Here is a 16,791-nt window from a genome sequence, read left to right as displayed (position 1 = left end):
GGGCCTTCATCATTTTCTGACATCTTTTAAATAACGACTTTTTTGCCACCTGCTTCAGAACAATAGATTGTGTTCTAAGGAAATTCTGAGAATATTGGGTTTGCAAAAACCTGTTGGGGGACTTCCCTGGTGGCGTAGTTGTTAAGAATCCGCCTGCCAATGCAGGGGACATGGGTTCAATCCCTGCCTGGTCTGGGTAGATCCCACATGCTGAGGAGCTACTGAGCCCACACACCACAACTGCTGAAGCCCGCACGCTTTAGGGCCCATGTGCCGCAGCTACTGAGCCCTCATGCTGCAACTACTGAAGCCTGTGCCCTTAGAGCCCACGCTCCGCAACAAGAGAAGCCACTGCAATGGGAAGCCCACGCACCGCTACAAAGAGTAATCCCCACTGGCCGCAACTAGAGAAAGCCCTGCTCAGCAACAAAGACCCAACACAGCCAAAAAAACCCAATAAACCTATTGGACTTCTCCGGTGGTCCAGTGGTTAAGACTCTGTGCTTCCTTCCACTGCAGGGGCCACAGGTTCGATCCCTGGTTGGGGGAGTTCCCCCCACTCCACCCCCCAAAAATAAACCTATTGGGAAAGGCGATTAATACTAGGCTTTCTGAATTGAATTACAAATAGAATAGTACTTTGGGTATAGTAGGGAGGTGGCAGCGTGGAACTAAGGGAAGTTAAAGAGCACTTAACTGCTTAAAGACAAAGTTAAGGAAGTGGAAGCAACTGCACATTCTCTTCCTGTTAACTATATTTAAAAAGCAGGTGAAAATGGACATGCATATAGGGCAATGGTTTTAAAATTTCACGGAACCCTGAGGTTGTGCAAAAAGAGGAGGACCGAGTGGAGAGTGGCAAAGGACAGGAGGAAGCAGAGAGGGCCAGGATTCAATCATAGCTGCTCTGTTAATCTATTTTATATATTTGGATTCTGCTTTATAAAAGTTTAAAAAACACTGCTGTGGACTTCCGTGGTGGTGCAGTGGTTAAGAATCTGCCTGCCAATGCAGGGGACACGGGTTCGAGCCCTGGTCTGGGAAGATCCCACATGCCATGGAGCAACTAAGCCTGTGCACCACAGCTACTGAGCCTGCATGCCACAACTGCTGAAGCCTGCGCACCTAGAGCCCATGCTCCACAACACGAGAAGCCACTGCAAGGAGAAGCCCGCGCACTGCATCGAAGAGTAGCCCCGCTCTCCGCAAAACCCGTGAGCAGCAGCGAAGACCCAACACAGCCAAAAATAAATAAATAAATACATAAAACCACTGCTGTAGGTCATGAAATAGCTGTTAGACCGTTCCTTGTTATAAGATTTCATCTGTCTTTCTGTTTCTTTAGATTTTTAGGTTAACCTGGGAATTTGAAGCAAATTACTTATTGATACAGACCCTAGTGTGTATTTTAAAAATCATAAGGATGGGCCTTCATGATTTTATAAGCAGATGTTCACATTGCCCCATCCTTTTGCATCTTTTGATCCTGATCTGTGTTGATCTTTTGGGAAAAATATAATTTTATTAATACCCCATTTTCAACTTAGTTGGTCTTCTGGAGCAAAGGTTATAGCAGAGCTACATATCATATCTTTTACCCCAAATCTCCGTGTTGCAGCAGAAAGTGGAGTACAGTGATTTGGTCAAAACTATTAAGTACACGAACAAGTAAATAGGAGAGCTAGTTATTCTGGAAATTTCTGGCAGTATTTACAAAGAATGTTCCAAACAGGCCTGCCTAAGATGGCCTTAATCAGATGTCTGTTGTATATAAATTTACTGCTCTTCATAAATCAGATGAAATTAAAAAGCGTACTGGAACTGATTCCTTACCTTTGAAGCAAAGGTTCTCAGCCCAAGCTATATGTGAGAATTGGCTGTTTAACTTCTTATAGACATCCATGACTGGACCCTATATGCAGAAATTCCAGTTCAGTAGATCTCTGGAGCCTTGCATTCATATGTACTTCTTAAAAGCTCATAGGTTAAAAAAAAAAAAAGCTCATTATTCTGGTGTGCAGCCAGGTGGGGTACCTCTAATAGAAAGCTTTCAAAGAAAAAAAGCCTTCATTTAAAGAGTAAAACATTCTTGCAATTATCTCATTCCCAAGCTAGCAGAATAGGTGCTGTTAGCCCCATTTTACAGATGAAGAAACTGGGCTCAAGGATATAAATGACCTACAAGTGTCTTAAATTGGGAGAGAGCAGAACCAGAACCTAGGCTTTTTGGTTTCCAGAGGAAATAAGGCAAGTCAGTACAAACTCAAAAGTTTAGGCCAAAATGGACCCTAAGAGTCAAATCTAAACCCCTCATTTAACTTAACAAAAAACAATAGCAGATTGTTAAAAAAAAAAAAAAAAGTATGTGGCTACTTTCCAAGTAAGTCTGATAATAAAAATGTCACTTTGGTGACTTATGTCAGGACAGGTACTTTACATGCATTACCTCATCCAGTCCTCACAGCTCTATGGAGTCCTTATTTTACAAATGAAACTAGTGTTCAGAAAAAGGTAGGAGTCAAGATTCAAACCTGGATTTCTCCTTTGAGACCCTGAGCTAGCAACCACCATATTCCATTACCTCCTAATTATATGACTTTTCAGGAGGAGATGCATGCTCACTAGGTTCGCCTGAAGAGTTTTTTGTTTTTGTTTTTGTTTTAAGGTTCTGGAAATTTAAGCTCAGCCTTTAGGAAAGGGAAGATTTTAATCCAAACAAGTAGTGTGCTTCATGCTTCTGTGGTAAGCACATAAAGACATGATCCAGGCCTTCTAGAAGAGAAGAGCTTGTCTCTGGCTTTTCCCGAAAGCCCAGGAGAGTGGTTGACCAACACAAACTGCCTGGAAGGAGGAGGCCACACAAAGAGGAGTGTAGTTCACTTGTTATGGAAATACTGAAAAAGAGATCTGCCTTGAGGAAACAGCATGACAGGGAAGGCCTTCCCTCTTGTTCGCCCAAGACTTTGCTAGTACGGTCTTCTAAACAGTCATTCCTGAGCCCTCCAAGTGTGTCTGCATTTGTTGCAGGGATAGATTTACCCAGACAGGTGGAAGAGTCATGACTTAATGGTTATAAACAGCTGCAGAGGCCTGGGCTACTCCCATGGTCTTAGTAGCAAGGGATGTGGCCATTCCCCGACGCCGGGCATTAACCAGCCTTGAGAACAGGCCCTTAAATCGGAACGACTGTAATTTTGGTCCAGTGCACGCACCACACGTTACAGCTAAGTAGTAACATTAAAAGGTAAAGGATTTCCAGTCCTTTTAGAAGGGATCACCTTTGTGTGCTTTCTGTTGCTGATTCATAGTGCTCCTGCTTTGGGACCGTCAGGTTTCCAAACAGGACACAGGAGATATTCAATAAACGTCAATTTGTAGCAGTAATTTTCATCCCTTGAGGAGTATGCCCTTGCTACCCTCCATAAGTAAGGCAAATAAATGAATGGTAAAGATAAACGTGCCCTCGGCTTGCGGATTCCAACTCGCCCAGAGCGAGCTTTTCCTTCTATCAAGGTAACTTTTTTAAGTGACAGTGAGCACAACTTGTACCGAGCGCGGGGCAGGTTTGTCCTTTGTCCAATCATCTCCGAGATTTGAGGGTGGGGGAGGGGAAACTTCCCTAGACCTTCCCTGACCAGGAAGAGGGTGGGTTTAGGCTGAGCAGGGGCCGCCTCAGCCCGTCGTGAAGCCGCAGGATGCTTGGCACTCCAGGAAGCCAATAGGAGTGAAGAGGCCCGTTTGAATTGGCCAATGCCGCCGGGGCGGGGGCGGGGTTTGTGAGCCCTATAAAGGCCGCGGTCCGGTTGGCAAACAGCGGCGGAGGCTCTTGCAGCGGTCGCCGGTTGTGGGCTGTCGGGGTACTCTACGCTCCTCAGACCTGACCCTTTCAGCTCTCCGCTCCCGCGCCAGCCTACCTCGCTCCTCGGCGCCATGACCACCACCACCACCTTCAAGGGCGTCGACCCCAACAGCAGGAATAGCTCCCGGTGAGGATCGGGGGCGGGAGGGCCGCTGCCCAGGGGGCCAGGCGGGTCTGGCGGCAGGTCGTCGGCGGTAACGTGCCCGGGGCGCTGCTCTCGCGCTCGGCCGGGCGGTGGGGCTCGGCCACCGGCTCCCCCTTTGTGCCGCCGGCTAACCTGACGCGCCGGCCCCGCCCGATTCCTGCTCCTCTTCCATTCATTCCTTCCCTGGAGCTAGGGGCTGGGGAGGGCCGTGGCCGCTCGCGCTCGCAGCGCGGCGGGTTTTCGTTAGTCGGTATGTGCCGAGAGGGTTCGCTTTCTCCCTTTTGTGGCGTGGCTGGCTCGTCCCCAGGGCGGTGGTCTTGGGCCCCGGGTGCCCGGGCAGCCCGCGGGGCACCTTGATCCGGCCCTATTGTCCCACCCCCGCCCACGCGCTCGTGCCTCTGGCCCGGGGCAGGTGGTGGCCCCGCGCCCGGCGTGGCGGTCAGATCCTGCAGCCGCAGCGATCGGTCCGGCGGGCTCCTACCCACTCGGGTCCGCCCGGCAGGTGGCATTTGTGTTCGGGCGGGGCTGGTCGTCGCGACCCTCACCCCCGTTCAGGACCCAGCCGTCAGCCCTCCGCGAAGTGCCTCCCCCTCTGCTAACAAAGGAAAGACCCCTGCTCCTTCCCCTCCCGCGCCCACCTCCGAACGGGAGGGGGAGCGAGTCGTTCCGAGTGGGTTTTCTGCGCTCAGACCTTCGGACCTCGGTGTTTGCAACCCACCTCTTTCGCTTCCCCCTTTGACGTATGCAAAATGAGTTCACCTCTGGCCGCGATTCCCCTGCCGGAGGAGGTTTCCTGTTCTTGGGCGGGGCCGGAGACATCCATTGTCTCTTCCGTACTATCTCCACCTGCGTAGCCGGGGCGTTTCTGGCCACTCATGCCACTGCATTTGGGGAAGGGGGCCCTGGGCACGGTGTTTGGACTGGGAGGGTCCCTTTTCCAAGCCCTTGCCTAACTTGGTGGAAGGGTTTGGATGCGGTGGTAGATGTCTACATTGTCTCGGCTAAGTGCATGCACGCTGTTCTTTAAGGTGGGATACAGGCATCTCAGGGATCCTGCTCAAGGCGTGGAGGAAGCTTAGATTCCACTTTTTCTGAGCATCTCTTCTTCATTGATCATGACCTGAAGTCATGTGTGGCCAGCCTTGGGGGTCCTGGGCAAGTGGCACAAAGGGAGCCATTTTGTGGGGCTAAGAAGACAGCCGTGAAATAGCAGTGTCTCACAAGGGTTGGAGTCCTTGGGGACAAAAAGCAGGCCTCAGCAGTGAGTCTTAGGAGGGAGTGTTGGAAATGACATTGCTTTTCAACTCATTCCTTTCCCTTTCAAAATGTAGAAAAGAATGGGAAAGATTTAAAAAAATAAATTAGTGTGTTACTGGGAGGAAGGGGAACTTGAGTAGGATAGACCTACGAAAACACTGGTCACTCCCTCTTCTGTTGTCATCCTTCCAGTGAGATCATTTTTTTTCAGAGGACGCTGGAACAAATTGAACCTCGGTTTTTCATTTTGTGCTGTGAGGCCAACTTTATGCTGGTCATACTGTAGTGATTGGAATGTGAAAATTTACACATTATATTAAAAAATCTGAGGTTTTATCCTTTGGGGTTGAGTGCAGTTTAGTGCTTCACAAAGAATTTAAGTAACCAGGTCAAATGAATCCTCACACTAGCTTTTTGATTTGTATCTTTGAAATGTGAGACATAAATGACTTTTGGGTCTGCAAAATAAATGTTTTAATTCGCCTGTTGTCATCAATTTCCCTCCAATATTGTAATCTCAAGACTGTAGCATTTTGTCCTTTTATTTACTTCCTACCTTTCCTTCTTGTAGAATCTCACCTAATTCTCTTAAACTTCTTTTCTCCAGTAACATTTTCCTGGCTCCATAAACACATTATAAATTTAGTTCGATAGGAAGGAATGACCTGCAAAGATCATAGAGCAACTCTGGGACTTAAAGAGAGAAGAAAGAAAAAGTAATTTTTTGAAAATTGCTATCCGCAGTACACGGACACATTTTTGTTGAGCCTCGGATGTGTAATCCTGACCTAGTCATGTGCATAGTTCAGAAAAAACAGCAGGATCTTAAAAAATAAAATTGAAATAATTTCTGTCTTATGATCCAAATCCTTTGTTTGGGGATGTCTCGCTGTTACAAATGGGCTCTCCAACACTGACGTCATCGGAGTAGGTAGTACCTGCTATTGCAAGAGGAACACAGACCTTTAAAAAGTTGGTCCGGTCAGAGCTTTGACTTTCTTTTTAAGCTGGTGATTGGGTTCTAGTGTCTTTTTTTTTTTAAGGCAAAAAAAAATTTCCTGGCCCATTAGGGTTCTGAAGATTTTCATCTTGCTGAAATAATTCATGAGAATTTAATTATGATAGTAAGGAAAATCATTCTAATCTCTAGGGGATGAAGGGGATGACAGTGAAGCAAGTTAATTTTGTTTTTTGTTTTGGGATCTTAGTTCCCCAAACTGTGCCTCATCCTGTGGAAGCGTGGAGCCTGGACCACCAGGTTATTCCCTGAAGCAGGTTAATTTTGATTATAGTATTTCAAGTGTCTGTTGATTTGAGGTACAAATGATAAAAACCTAGTCACTTCCAACTTTAACATAAGAAAATGACTATTAAGAATTTATAACATACCTTTAATTATGATTTAAACAATTTAATTAGCAAACCTAAAATTATCTTTATAAGAGGTATGCCTGAACACATTTATCTTAATTCATATAATGAATTTAATCTAAGTGGATATTTAATATCTGAGACTTAGAAACAGTGGGGTTTTTTAATGTTTTACATGTTATAAAAGCGGGTCTTCCCTGCCCGCACGGGGAAAATAATGAAATTTTAATTTAGTATAAATTGAGTACTGAATTTTACTATGGACACAGACACGAATATTAGATTTAGGGGAGGATGCTAGAGGATGTATATAAGAAATAGCTTCAGTCTAAGGCTAGAAAACAAGAAAAGCAATCAAAGCACCAACCACATAGGTATGTAGTTTAAAGAGAAAAATGGCATTAGAGTGGTTCCCCTATTTCAGCACTTTGAGCATGTCTTGTGTGCCTGTCAGGGAGAGAGGATTTGGGATTTGGCCCCATCTCTGTCACTTAACTAATGCTGGGCAATTTATTTAGAACTTCTCAAGGCCTGACTTCGTTCTCTTAAAAAATGAGGCTATTTGCTGAACTAGATAGAGGAGAGCCAAGCCCAGCTGGCACCTGATTTTTACATTGATAAATGGTTGAAAAAGGCAAGAAGAAGAATCTTTCATGACTTGTGAAAAGGACATGAAAATCAAATTTCAGTGTCCAGAAATAAAGTTTTATTGGAACATAGCTGCACTCATTCGTTTTTGTGTTGTCTATGGCTGCCTTTGTGCTACGTGATGGAGCTAAACAGTTGCAAAAGACCAAACGAAGCACAAGCCAAAAATATTTACTATTTGGCCCTTTACAGAAAGAGCTGGTGACCAGAAGGAGGGTGTCTAACATGCTTTCCTCTCAGTGTCCTACTTGTCATTCTTCAGGGTCATGGAGGGCTTCATGGAGGAGGTGGAGGTTTAAGAAATGGGCTGGATTTTGAAATAGTCGCCAAGGAAAGGGTGGAGAGTGCTCTGGGCAGGAGGAAATATGGGAGTAAATACTCCAAGGTGGAGATAAGCCAGAACAGTTCACTGAACAGTGAAGAAAGTGGCCTGACTGGGTTGGAGAAGATGGTTAAGAACTAGATATGGTTGAGAGGCGAAGTTTATCTCGATTTCCTTGTGTTCTGCTTAGGTGTAACCAAGCCTACGTCTGCAAGTGTTCTTGTACATATGTCTAATTATCTACTTAGGATAACTTCTGGAAGTAGAAGTTCATATAAGATGCAAACTTAAACATTTGATACGTTTTATCAGAATGTTCTTTAGAAAGTTTGTGCAAATTTATATTCTCACACTTTAATTCATGCTGGAAATTGGCATTTTTTTCATCTTTACCAGCCTAATAAGCAAAAAATATATCCTTTTGTTTTAAATTTCATTTATTTGCTTGTGAATTTAAATTTTCAGTGTTTAGACGTGATCCATATTTTTTAATTGTCTGTTTACCTTTTGTCCCTTTTTCTCTCGATTTTTAAAATTATTTTTAAAAGCATTTATATTACCCTTTGTCAAATGTGTATTTTTGCCAAGTTTAATCTGTCCATTTTTCATGGTTTCTGGCTTTCATCTTGTGCTTAGAAGGAAAGCCCTTTTCTTCAAGACTAGGACCATATTCGTACATGTTTTCTTCCAATATTTTTGTCTTAGGCTTTAAATTGAACTATTTGACCTAGCTGGAATTTATTTTGGTAAATGAAGTGAGTTAAGAATATATATTTTGTTTCTTTAATCAAAATGACTAGCCAGTTAACCCAACGCAGTTCTCCCTACCGAACTAAATAAAATACTGCAGTGGTGGTCTTTTTTTTTTCCCCCTGCACCGTGTGGCTTGCAGGATCTTAGTTCCCCGATCAGGGATCGAACCCATGTCCCCTGCAGTGGAAGTGCGGTTCCCCAGTGGTGGTCTTTTTGAGAGAGAACTCTGTCTTGACAGAGTCCTGAGGAGAAACTAACAAAACCCCCATTGTAGTAGAAGTTGATAACAGAAATCTCAGTAATTGATAAACCATATTTAATAATCAGATTTGAACAACTCAGTTACAGGCTTTATCTGGTAGACACATAGAATACTGGCAGATACACATTCTTTTCAAGCACGTATAGAAGATTTACAAAATTGACCACATATCAAGCCATAAGGCACATCTTATCAAATTTCAGGGGAACATGTCACACAGACTTTGTTGTCCGTGTGGTAATGAAAAGCTGGAAATCAGTGAACTAGAAAGACCTTATGTTTGAAAACTTGCAGAGCTGAGTTTACAAATGACAATCGTATTTATTTGGAAACTTGAATGAAATGGACACCTTCCTAGAAAAATGTTTCTTACTCAAAATGATTTAATAGAAAAACAGACCACTCTGATCACCAATAAAGGAAGTGAATCTGTAGTTAGAAAATCTTTCCATGAAACCATCTCCATTTTCTGTTTTGAGTGGTGACAGGACAAATTCAATTGAGTTTTTCCACAGAGGGGACAAACTGGTCAACCTGTGTCAAGAAGACCTGGAAATGTGAATGTGCTGTATTTCCTTGTCAAACAAAACAGCTGTAGATGGTATCTAAAGGTGCCTGGACACACAGCATGCCATGGGGTCCTAAACTGAATTTCTCATTGACTTTCTCCTTGTGGCTGGTCACTCATGATGATTAGTGAGAACAGTGAGGTACAAGTGTATAGACAGGGCTTGTGAGTCATGCTGAGACGGGAGAGACTATTACCAGTTTTCCTTGGGCTTCTAAATTGGTCAACTTTTATATGTATATTCTTCCATTTAAAAAATTTCGTTGAAAATAAAAATGGAACCCTTTTTTTTTTTTTTTTTGGCTGCGCTATGGGGCATATGGGATCTTAGTTCCCTGACCAGGGATTGAACCTGAGTCCCCTGCATTGGAAGGTGGGTTCTTTACCACTGGACCACTGGGGAAGTCCCCCGAACAGTTTTTTTTTTAAATAAATAACAAGATGTGCTTCTCAACTTCTTTGCAAGTGTGTCCAGCTGAGCCTGATAGACAACATCCATTAGGTTTCTGCCTTTTCCTAAAATGGGATGCCGACCAGCCTGCTATGGGTGCTTTCGGGCCGTTTCAGCTGCCTTGTGTGATGCACAACCTCGCCACAGATACTACAGAGCGGGATTTCATACCTTAACATCCAGCACTGAATTTATACCACGGTGAAATCAATTCCTAATTTTCCCATTAGCAGCTCTCTTTTGTGTGTGTGTGTGGGGGGGGGTGGATAGGTGGAATGAGTGGTTGAGAAAAATGAAAGGTGTTTGAAAACAAGTGTGCCAAGAAATGTTTTGATCTGATCTGAAATCGTTGTTTTGCCATCATTCCTAGGGTTTTGCGGCCTCCAGGTGGTGGATCCAATTTTTCATTAGGTTTTGATGAACCAACAGAACAACCTGTGAGGCGGAATAAAATGGCCTCTAGCATCTTTGGGACACCTGAGGAAAATCCCCCTTCCTGGGCCAAGTCGGCAGGTACTGCTAGTATCCGTGATCCCTGGTCAAAGGGACGGACCCAGCAGAACCACCACAGCTGGTTTTGTGCTGATGAGTAAAATCTAGCTTAATCATGAGAGACAACAATTAAAGCTTGTCATGGGAGGAGAGACGAGGACTAAGAAATGGGAAATGCTGGGAGTCTGTGTAACGGATCAGAATAAGGACAACCGTCAGACTGGGTTATTTAGACCCTCTGTAGAACTTTTAAGCCGTCACTCCCTAACACTGTTAGCTCATGTTGTAGTATGAGACTAATTAAATAGTGTTTTGCTTTAGGTCTTTCCATTGTATTCCTTAAGAAAGTATATTTTGATTCAGGTGCCAAGTCTTGTGGTGGCCGGGAAGATTCTGAGTCATCTGGACCCCAGAGAAGTAACTCTTCTGAAGCAAACCCTGGAGACTTCTTAGATCTGAAGGTCAGTGTGACAGTATGGGGGGAAAGACAGGCTTTGAGGTTTATACAGTTGAGAAATTAATTCCACCTGCCCTGCACCACCCCCATTGTACTGAGACCTGCCACTGGAGTTTTACATAAAGGTAGTTAGGAAAGGGACTAACCATACTGGTGATGGAAGATTGACAGTCAGAAAGGTGAGTCAGTGGGATCTTGGTCTGTTCGTATGTCTCTGCTACCACTAGGATTAGTCTCTGTCCTTCAGTATTGATTTTTGAAACTGGATCACTCGTACTCCGTGTGTATCTCACACATAGTAGCATATCTGAGCTCAAGGACTGTTTCAGTTGTTGGCAGAGGTTGCCCAGTTGTTCTGAGCTGAACTCCAGGAGGCTGTATACCATGGTGTTACCATTCTTTGTCTGCAGGTGATCACGGCCTGTGAGCCCCAGGTATGGGTTTGGAAAGCCTGGTGGGATGTCCCCCTGAGTCCCACCTCAGAGCACATGGAGGCATCAGCCATCTGGGTGTGGGGAGACCTGCAGAAAGGCTCTGGAATTGATGGAGGTCCTTCAACAGCTAGATCAGGAGAAAGGAGGGGGGAGTGGAAGGACAGGTTTGCCAATTTCCTGTTCTGATAAAAGATCCTCTGAAATGTGAATTGATATTAGGTCATCAGCGTAAATGTTAAGGTTTTTTTGGTGTTTGGGGCATGTTACTGGCACCAGGACAATTTGTCCAGCAGCATTTCTGTGTAGCATTGTCCCAGGGTGAATAAAGTTTGTTTACTGTAATGGCAGCGTGACCCTGAACTTGACTACATCAAAACAAAACTTCACATTTGGCTTCAAATAGACAGTAGCTTCTCTGAACTCTGTTTTTCTTTGTGTGTGGCAAAATTAAAATCTGAAGTAAATTGTTAATTTTTTTCTTTTCCAGGGAGAAGGTGATGTTCATGGTGAGTACTTCTGAAAAAGCATCACAACTTCTGGTTCTGTAAATGTTAGAATAGACTGGAATTTGTATTCAAGTCATGTCTTGGGGAAGGAGATTGGGGAGTGAACCTGGCTTTACCCCAATGCCAGCGCCCTCTGGGTGGAGAGGAAGGCAAAATGAAACTGGAAAGCTAGCAAGTGTGGCCACGTTTGGTATCGGCCAGCAGTGAGAGCAATGCTAGAAACGTACTAGAAAGGAAAACCACTGGAGAATCCTTTAAGAACAGACGGGCGTTAAGCAGGTTGGTATTTGTTACACTCAATGAGAGCTTTTTAGTAAAAGTCTCTAGCATTTCAAGTCAGCCCTCAGCATTTAATTTAGAAAATGTTTGATTTTATACTGAGCTGCTGTAACCCTGTGATCTCGTGAATGATGACTTAGCGGGCCGGTGAAGTTTTCATTTAGCACCCATATCACCAATTACATGTGGAAATGAGCTGTAATCATTTAATTATTTAAAACCTTTGAAGTACTTATTGGCACTTCTTCAACAAGCGCCAGAGAGTTGCCGGTGCGTGTGATGAGAGGTTTACGCATGTCGGCCAGCAGCAGTCAGGTTAAAGTTGACTCAGTGACATGCAGCCGTCACAGGGCGCCCTGATCTAGGAGGATGAAGCTGCTTCCTCAAGGCCTTTTTCTGCCATTACAATTTGCGAGTCAATCTTCCAGGGAAACAGAAATGTTTAACGAGAATCACATTCCCCTTCTGTCCTCTCATCGTTTCTTGCTGGGCATGACGGGAGGAGAATCTTCTGAACCATTGAGCATTACCTGGGTTTTCCCTCCACGGACAGATTAGGTTCTCACTGGACTGAAGGTGTATTAGTTATTGTTCCTGTCCAGCTTGTTCCATTTTAAAAAGATTGTTCTAGAGGTAAAGAAAATCTAGGCTTTTTGATTCTGCTGCTTTTCATATTCTGAAGTACTTCCAATGTCAGACCTTGTTTAGCAAGCATCAGCTAATCTTTCACTAATTTTGGCCAATGGATATAATGAGAAATTTGGGGAGCCCAGAGAAGTGAGAGCCCTGAAGTTAGGAAAAGATAAGTCATTTGCTAATGATTAATTCTCCCCCCCCCCCACCCCCAGCTCAGTGTTGCAGATCCTTGAGGTGAATGAATAGCACAGGCAGCTGTATAGTGCAAGTCCTTCCTTTTTTTTTTTAAATGATCATCAATTTTGCCACCTGATTATTCTGTGTTCCTGACTGCTGCTACTTTCAGCTCATTTGGCATAAAATGACAAGGGCACAATCATTCAGGACAGGTCTGGAGAGTAAAGGTCGACCCCAGTTCTGTTGGCAATTTCACTGCAAAGCCAAGCTGTTCTGCTCAGTTGAAATAAAACATATTTTGTTTGGATATATTGCCATCATCTTTTGGGTAAACACAGGAATGGCTACAGGGAGGACTTCGGAAATCTTGAAGAAAGAGGGAAAAAGTCCAGGAAGTTTATTTATTTATTTTTTAAAGTTTATTCATTTATTTATTTTTGGCTGTGTTGGGTCTTCGTTGCTGCGCGTGGGCTTTCTCTAGTTGCGGTGCGCGGGCTTCTCATTGCGGTGGCTTCTCTTGTTGCAGAGCACGGGCTCTAGGTGCGCGGGCTTCAGTAGTTGTGGCACACGGGCTTAGTTGCTCCATAGCATGTGGGATCTTCCCGGACCAGGGCTCGAACCTGTGTCCCCTGCACTGGCAGATGGATTCTTAACCACTGCGCCACTGGGGAAGTCCCTAGCGTTTTTTCTTTTGCAGTCACTCTTGACTTTGATTCAATGGGAACTACCTGTTTAAGGATATATGCTTGTTGGGAATTTCACAAATCAGTCAGGGAATCAAGCAATATTTAGGATATCGGATAATAATACACTAATTCTTAAGACTTTAATGTGGAAAGTGCTGGGTTAACATGATGGGAGTGACTGGGTTAATATATTACAAATCAGTAGCGGGGAGGTAGATTCTTTAATAAATGTCTGTACAACTGGATATTGTATCGTTTAAAAAAAAAATCAACCTCACCCATTAGTCATGAAAATGTAACATATAACAGGAATTTAAAAATATTTTTCGCCCATCAGTTCGTCAGATATTCAGGTGAGATGGTTATCACGTGGTGGAAATGGAGAGGTGGAGGGCGCGCGCTCACACGGGCAGCGGGGCAGAACTTGTACAGCCACTGGGGAAGGTGGTGTGTAATCCGTTCAAATGGAAGATGACAGCTCGTGTCCCCGTGGGCACACGTTCCAGAGTGCGCGCATTACAGTTTTGGAACGGTTGGATTAGTTTCAATTTTTTGCTATCGGTAGAGGCTTGATCATATATACTCTGTACATACTATAAAGCAGTTATTTAAGCAAGGTGGATCGTGACCGTGTGTGTAAGTGGGGGTGAATGTCCAAAAGTTAAAAAAGAAAAAGTTGATATTATTTATGTTAAATACAACAGAAACACTGTTCGCTGGAAACACAATACACAAAATATACATAAAACAAATGCACTAGAGGAATGCACACAACTAGTAGTAGGGCCTCTGTGTATAGGGAGAGGAGACCCACAGAGGTGGAGCGGTGGTCAGCGACCTAGCGCTTTTAGCTGCAGCATGTGTGTGGGATCTAGTTCCCTGACCAGATATTGTGACGGGCCCCCTGCATTGGGGACGCGGAGTCTTAACCACTGGACCATCAGGGAAGACGGACCTAGAGCTTATCTGTAATGTTCTCATTTAAAATATTTATGTCTTCATATATTTCTGTAATTTAGAAAGGAACGTACACAGAAAAAGATCTGGGGACAAATATGGCAAAACATTAACAGTGGTTAATTCTGGATAGTGGCTGCCAGATGGCTGGTAATTGTTGGTTTCTTCTTTATAGCTCTAGGTATGGTTTGAACCATCCTCAAAAAAAAAACCCCAAAAGCCAAAACACTTAGGCTTTTCATCTTCACTGGGAATAGTTATTAGCCTTAATTTCATTCTGTTTTCCTAGAAAACGTAGACACAGACTTGCAGGCCAGCCTGGGGCAGAGCGAGGAGAAGCCTGTGCCCGCTGCCCCTGTGCCCAGCCCAGTGGCACCGGCGCCCGTGCCATCCCGGAGAAACCCCCCTGGTGGCAAGTCCAGCCTCGTCCTGGGTTAGCTCCGTCTGCCCTGAACTCTGTCGTTTCGTTTCTTTGTTTTCTCCATGCTTGTGAACTGCACAACTTGAGCCTGACTGTACATGTTTTGGATTTGTTTCATTAAAAAAGAAGCACTTTATGTACTGCTGTCTTTTTTTATTTTGGAAGAACAGGTTCTCTGTCTGTCCTGATTCCTCTGGGTCTATAGGCCTTGGCATGAGTGTTTTCTAGTAGTAGATTGGAGGGAAAGCTTTGTGACACTTAGTACCGTGTTTTTAAGAACAGATAAATTGGTTTCAAATGTGTTAGAGGATCTTTTGTACTGAGGTTTTTAAAACCCTTTTCTTGTCAGCTTTACTAGGGTTTACCAAGCCTGGATCGGACAGGCCAGTAAACGGTCCACAGGCGCTGTCCCTTCAGGCCCCCCAAACAAGGGTGTCTTGATGCTGAACCTACCTGGTGTTGCCCTAACTTGTCAGTGCCCGTTGCAAAAAGCATCTTCCTGTGCCATATGGAGCGACAGAGGCCTGCGCCCCATGCCTTGCTGCCTGCAAAGCAAAAACACAAAACAAACAACTGCCTTTCATTTCTGAACCTTGAGAAATATTTCAGCCAGATACTAACTTGGCTGGCTGAGCAAAGCCTGCTGCTCCCACGCAGAGGGAGGCTTCGCTGTGCGCTCAGACTGACGAACTCCAGGTGGTGAAGCAGGGGTGGGGACCACATGGAAGTGGGACTTCCTGGTGAAGGGACCCCCCCCCCCGCCCCGGGGGCAGTGCTCTTCTTAGATAACTTGAAGCTGTGTGCATGATGCTGGTGCTTGACCATGAAAGAAAGTCTCATCCTTAAAATGTGTTGTACTTCACAATCCTGGACTGTTGCTTAAAGTAAACAATGTACAAATTTTGAAACACCGTGTCCTGTGTCATCTTTTTGAGATTGTTTCAGGAGTTCTACTTGTTTAGTTGCTTTTTTCTTTGTTACTATCAACCTTGTTGCCCAATGATTTGATGAGCCATTAAAGTTAAAACACACTAAGGAAGGCCCAGAGAGAAGTGGGCTTCTCTCTGAAGAAAGCAGCTTTCAAGTCAGAGAGCACGAGTTCAGAATGCCAAAATGAAAATTAATGGCTCTCTGGTAATAAAATACAGGAATAATATGGATGATTGGTATCCAAAATAATTATTAGCCAATACCTTTACACTCTTCTACGACGTACCCTCCTGTGCTGGGTGCTAACATTCAAAATTTCAAGCCCTCTCATGCCTGTAGGGTGCTTCTCAATGGTGGGTGGTCAGAGAAGAAGGCTCCAAAGAAAGGAAGGGTCCACGTAGATAGAAGGCGACAGGGTCATCTGAGTCCTCTCAAGTGATACAGGAGACAGAAGATGGGAGAAAGCTCACTAGCTGCTAGGCAGAAAGTTCCAGACCAACATGCTATATTAAGTGTCCACTGGGCACTGTAAATCGGCTTTTTAGGTCTAGCTGTGCTACCGACCAGCTATGTGCCTTGGGCTTGTCATTTGGGAGCTCAGGTTCCTAACTTAAAAGTAAGACTTTTGAATGAGGTCACCTCTAAAAACCTTCCCATGACTGAAATGACTCAAACCTAGTGTGTAACCACCAGCTATTCTGACTTACTGGGCATGTCTTTGGGAAGAATAAGGGTGACCATAGGTTGTGGAGGTGTTAAGTGTTTCTCCCTTACTGTGTAAAGTATTTGCAAAATGGAAAATCAACAGCTGTGCTACACAGTCTTTCCAGGTTCACCAGAACAGGTTAGCCCTACCAATCACCTGAGTTACGGTTTGTCATGACTTCAGAGATAGGGAACCTGCACCCTTTTCTCTCAGTAATGGTGGAGCTCCTGGGCAAGAGAGGTCCCTGATTTGTGTCACAACTTGTAACTTGGCTTTAGTTTTTTATTCTGTGAAGGTAAGTGCCTAGCCTAAAGGTGTTCTGCCAGTCATTTTGGTACTATTACAGATTTTAGAAAATTCTATGTAAACATGTTTGCTAAGGGTGTTGAATTTTCCAGTTAGAAAGCTTAGGGTTTAGAAGATGAAGTTGAATGATCTTAAAATGATGACGATGGCAGAAGAATCAGCATTTTG

At 44.3% G+C, this 16,791-nt stretch overlaps 1 protein-coding gene across 4 annotated transcripts; it reads left to right on the top strand.

Moving 5' to 3' along the window:
* The first annotated feature begins 3,811 nt into the window (after positions 1-3,811).
* On the top strand, positions 3,812-15,587 carry JPT1 (Jupiter microtubule associated homolog 1). Of its 4 annotated transcripts, none has more exons than XM_027080618.1 (6): positions 3,812-3,986; positions 10,007-10,149; positions 10,492-10,589; positions 10,996-11,019; positions 11,507-11,525; positions 15,031-15,587. In XM_027080618.1, the coding sequence occupies exons 1-6, from the start codon at positions 3,931-3,933 to the stop codon at positions 15,120-15,122; spliced, it is 432 nt and encodes a 143-aa protein (XP_026936419.1). In that variant the 5' UTR covers positions 3,812-3,930; the 3' UTR covers positions 15,123-15,587. The 4 variants fall into 4 exon arrangements, with proteins under 4 accessions (XP_026936419.1, XP_026936420.1, XP_026936416.1 ...); XM_027080615.1 differs by lacking the exon at positions 15,031-15,587 and adding an exon at positions 14,550-14,821 and having other exon boundaries at positions 3,814-3,986; XM_027080619.1 differs by lacking the exon at positions 10,996-11,019 and having other exon boundaries at positions 3,813-3,986.
* The last annotated feature ends 1,204 nt before the right edge of the window (positions 15,588-16,791 follow it).

Source organism: Aethalodelphis obliquidens, unplaced genomic scaffold (genome assembly GCF_003676395.1).
Source record: "Aethalodelphis obliquidens isolate GAN/ISIS:26980383/991018 unplaced genomic scaffold, ASM367639v1 scaffold44, whole genome shotgun sequence".
Classification (NCBI taxonomy): Eukaryota; Metazoa; Chordata; class Mammalia; order Artiodactyla; family Delphinidae; genus Aethalodelphis; species Aethalodelphis obliquidens.
This window is presented reverse-complemented; position numbering and strand designations above follow the sequence as displayed.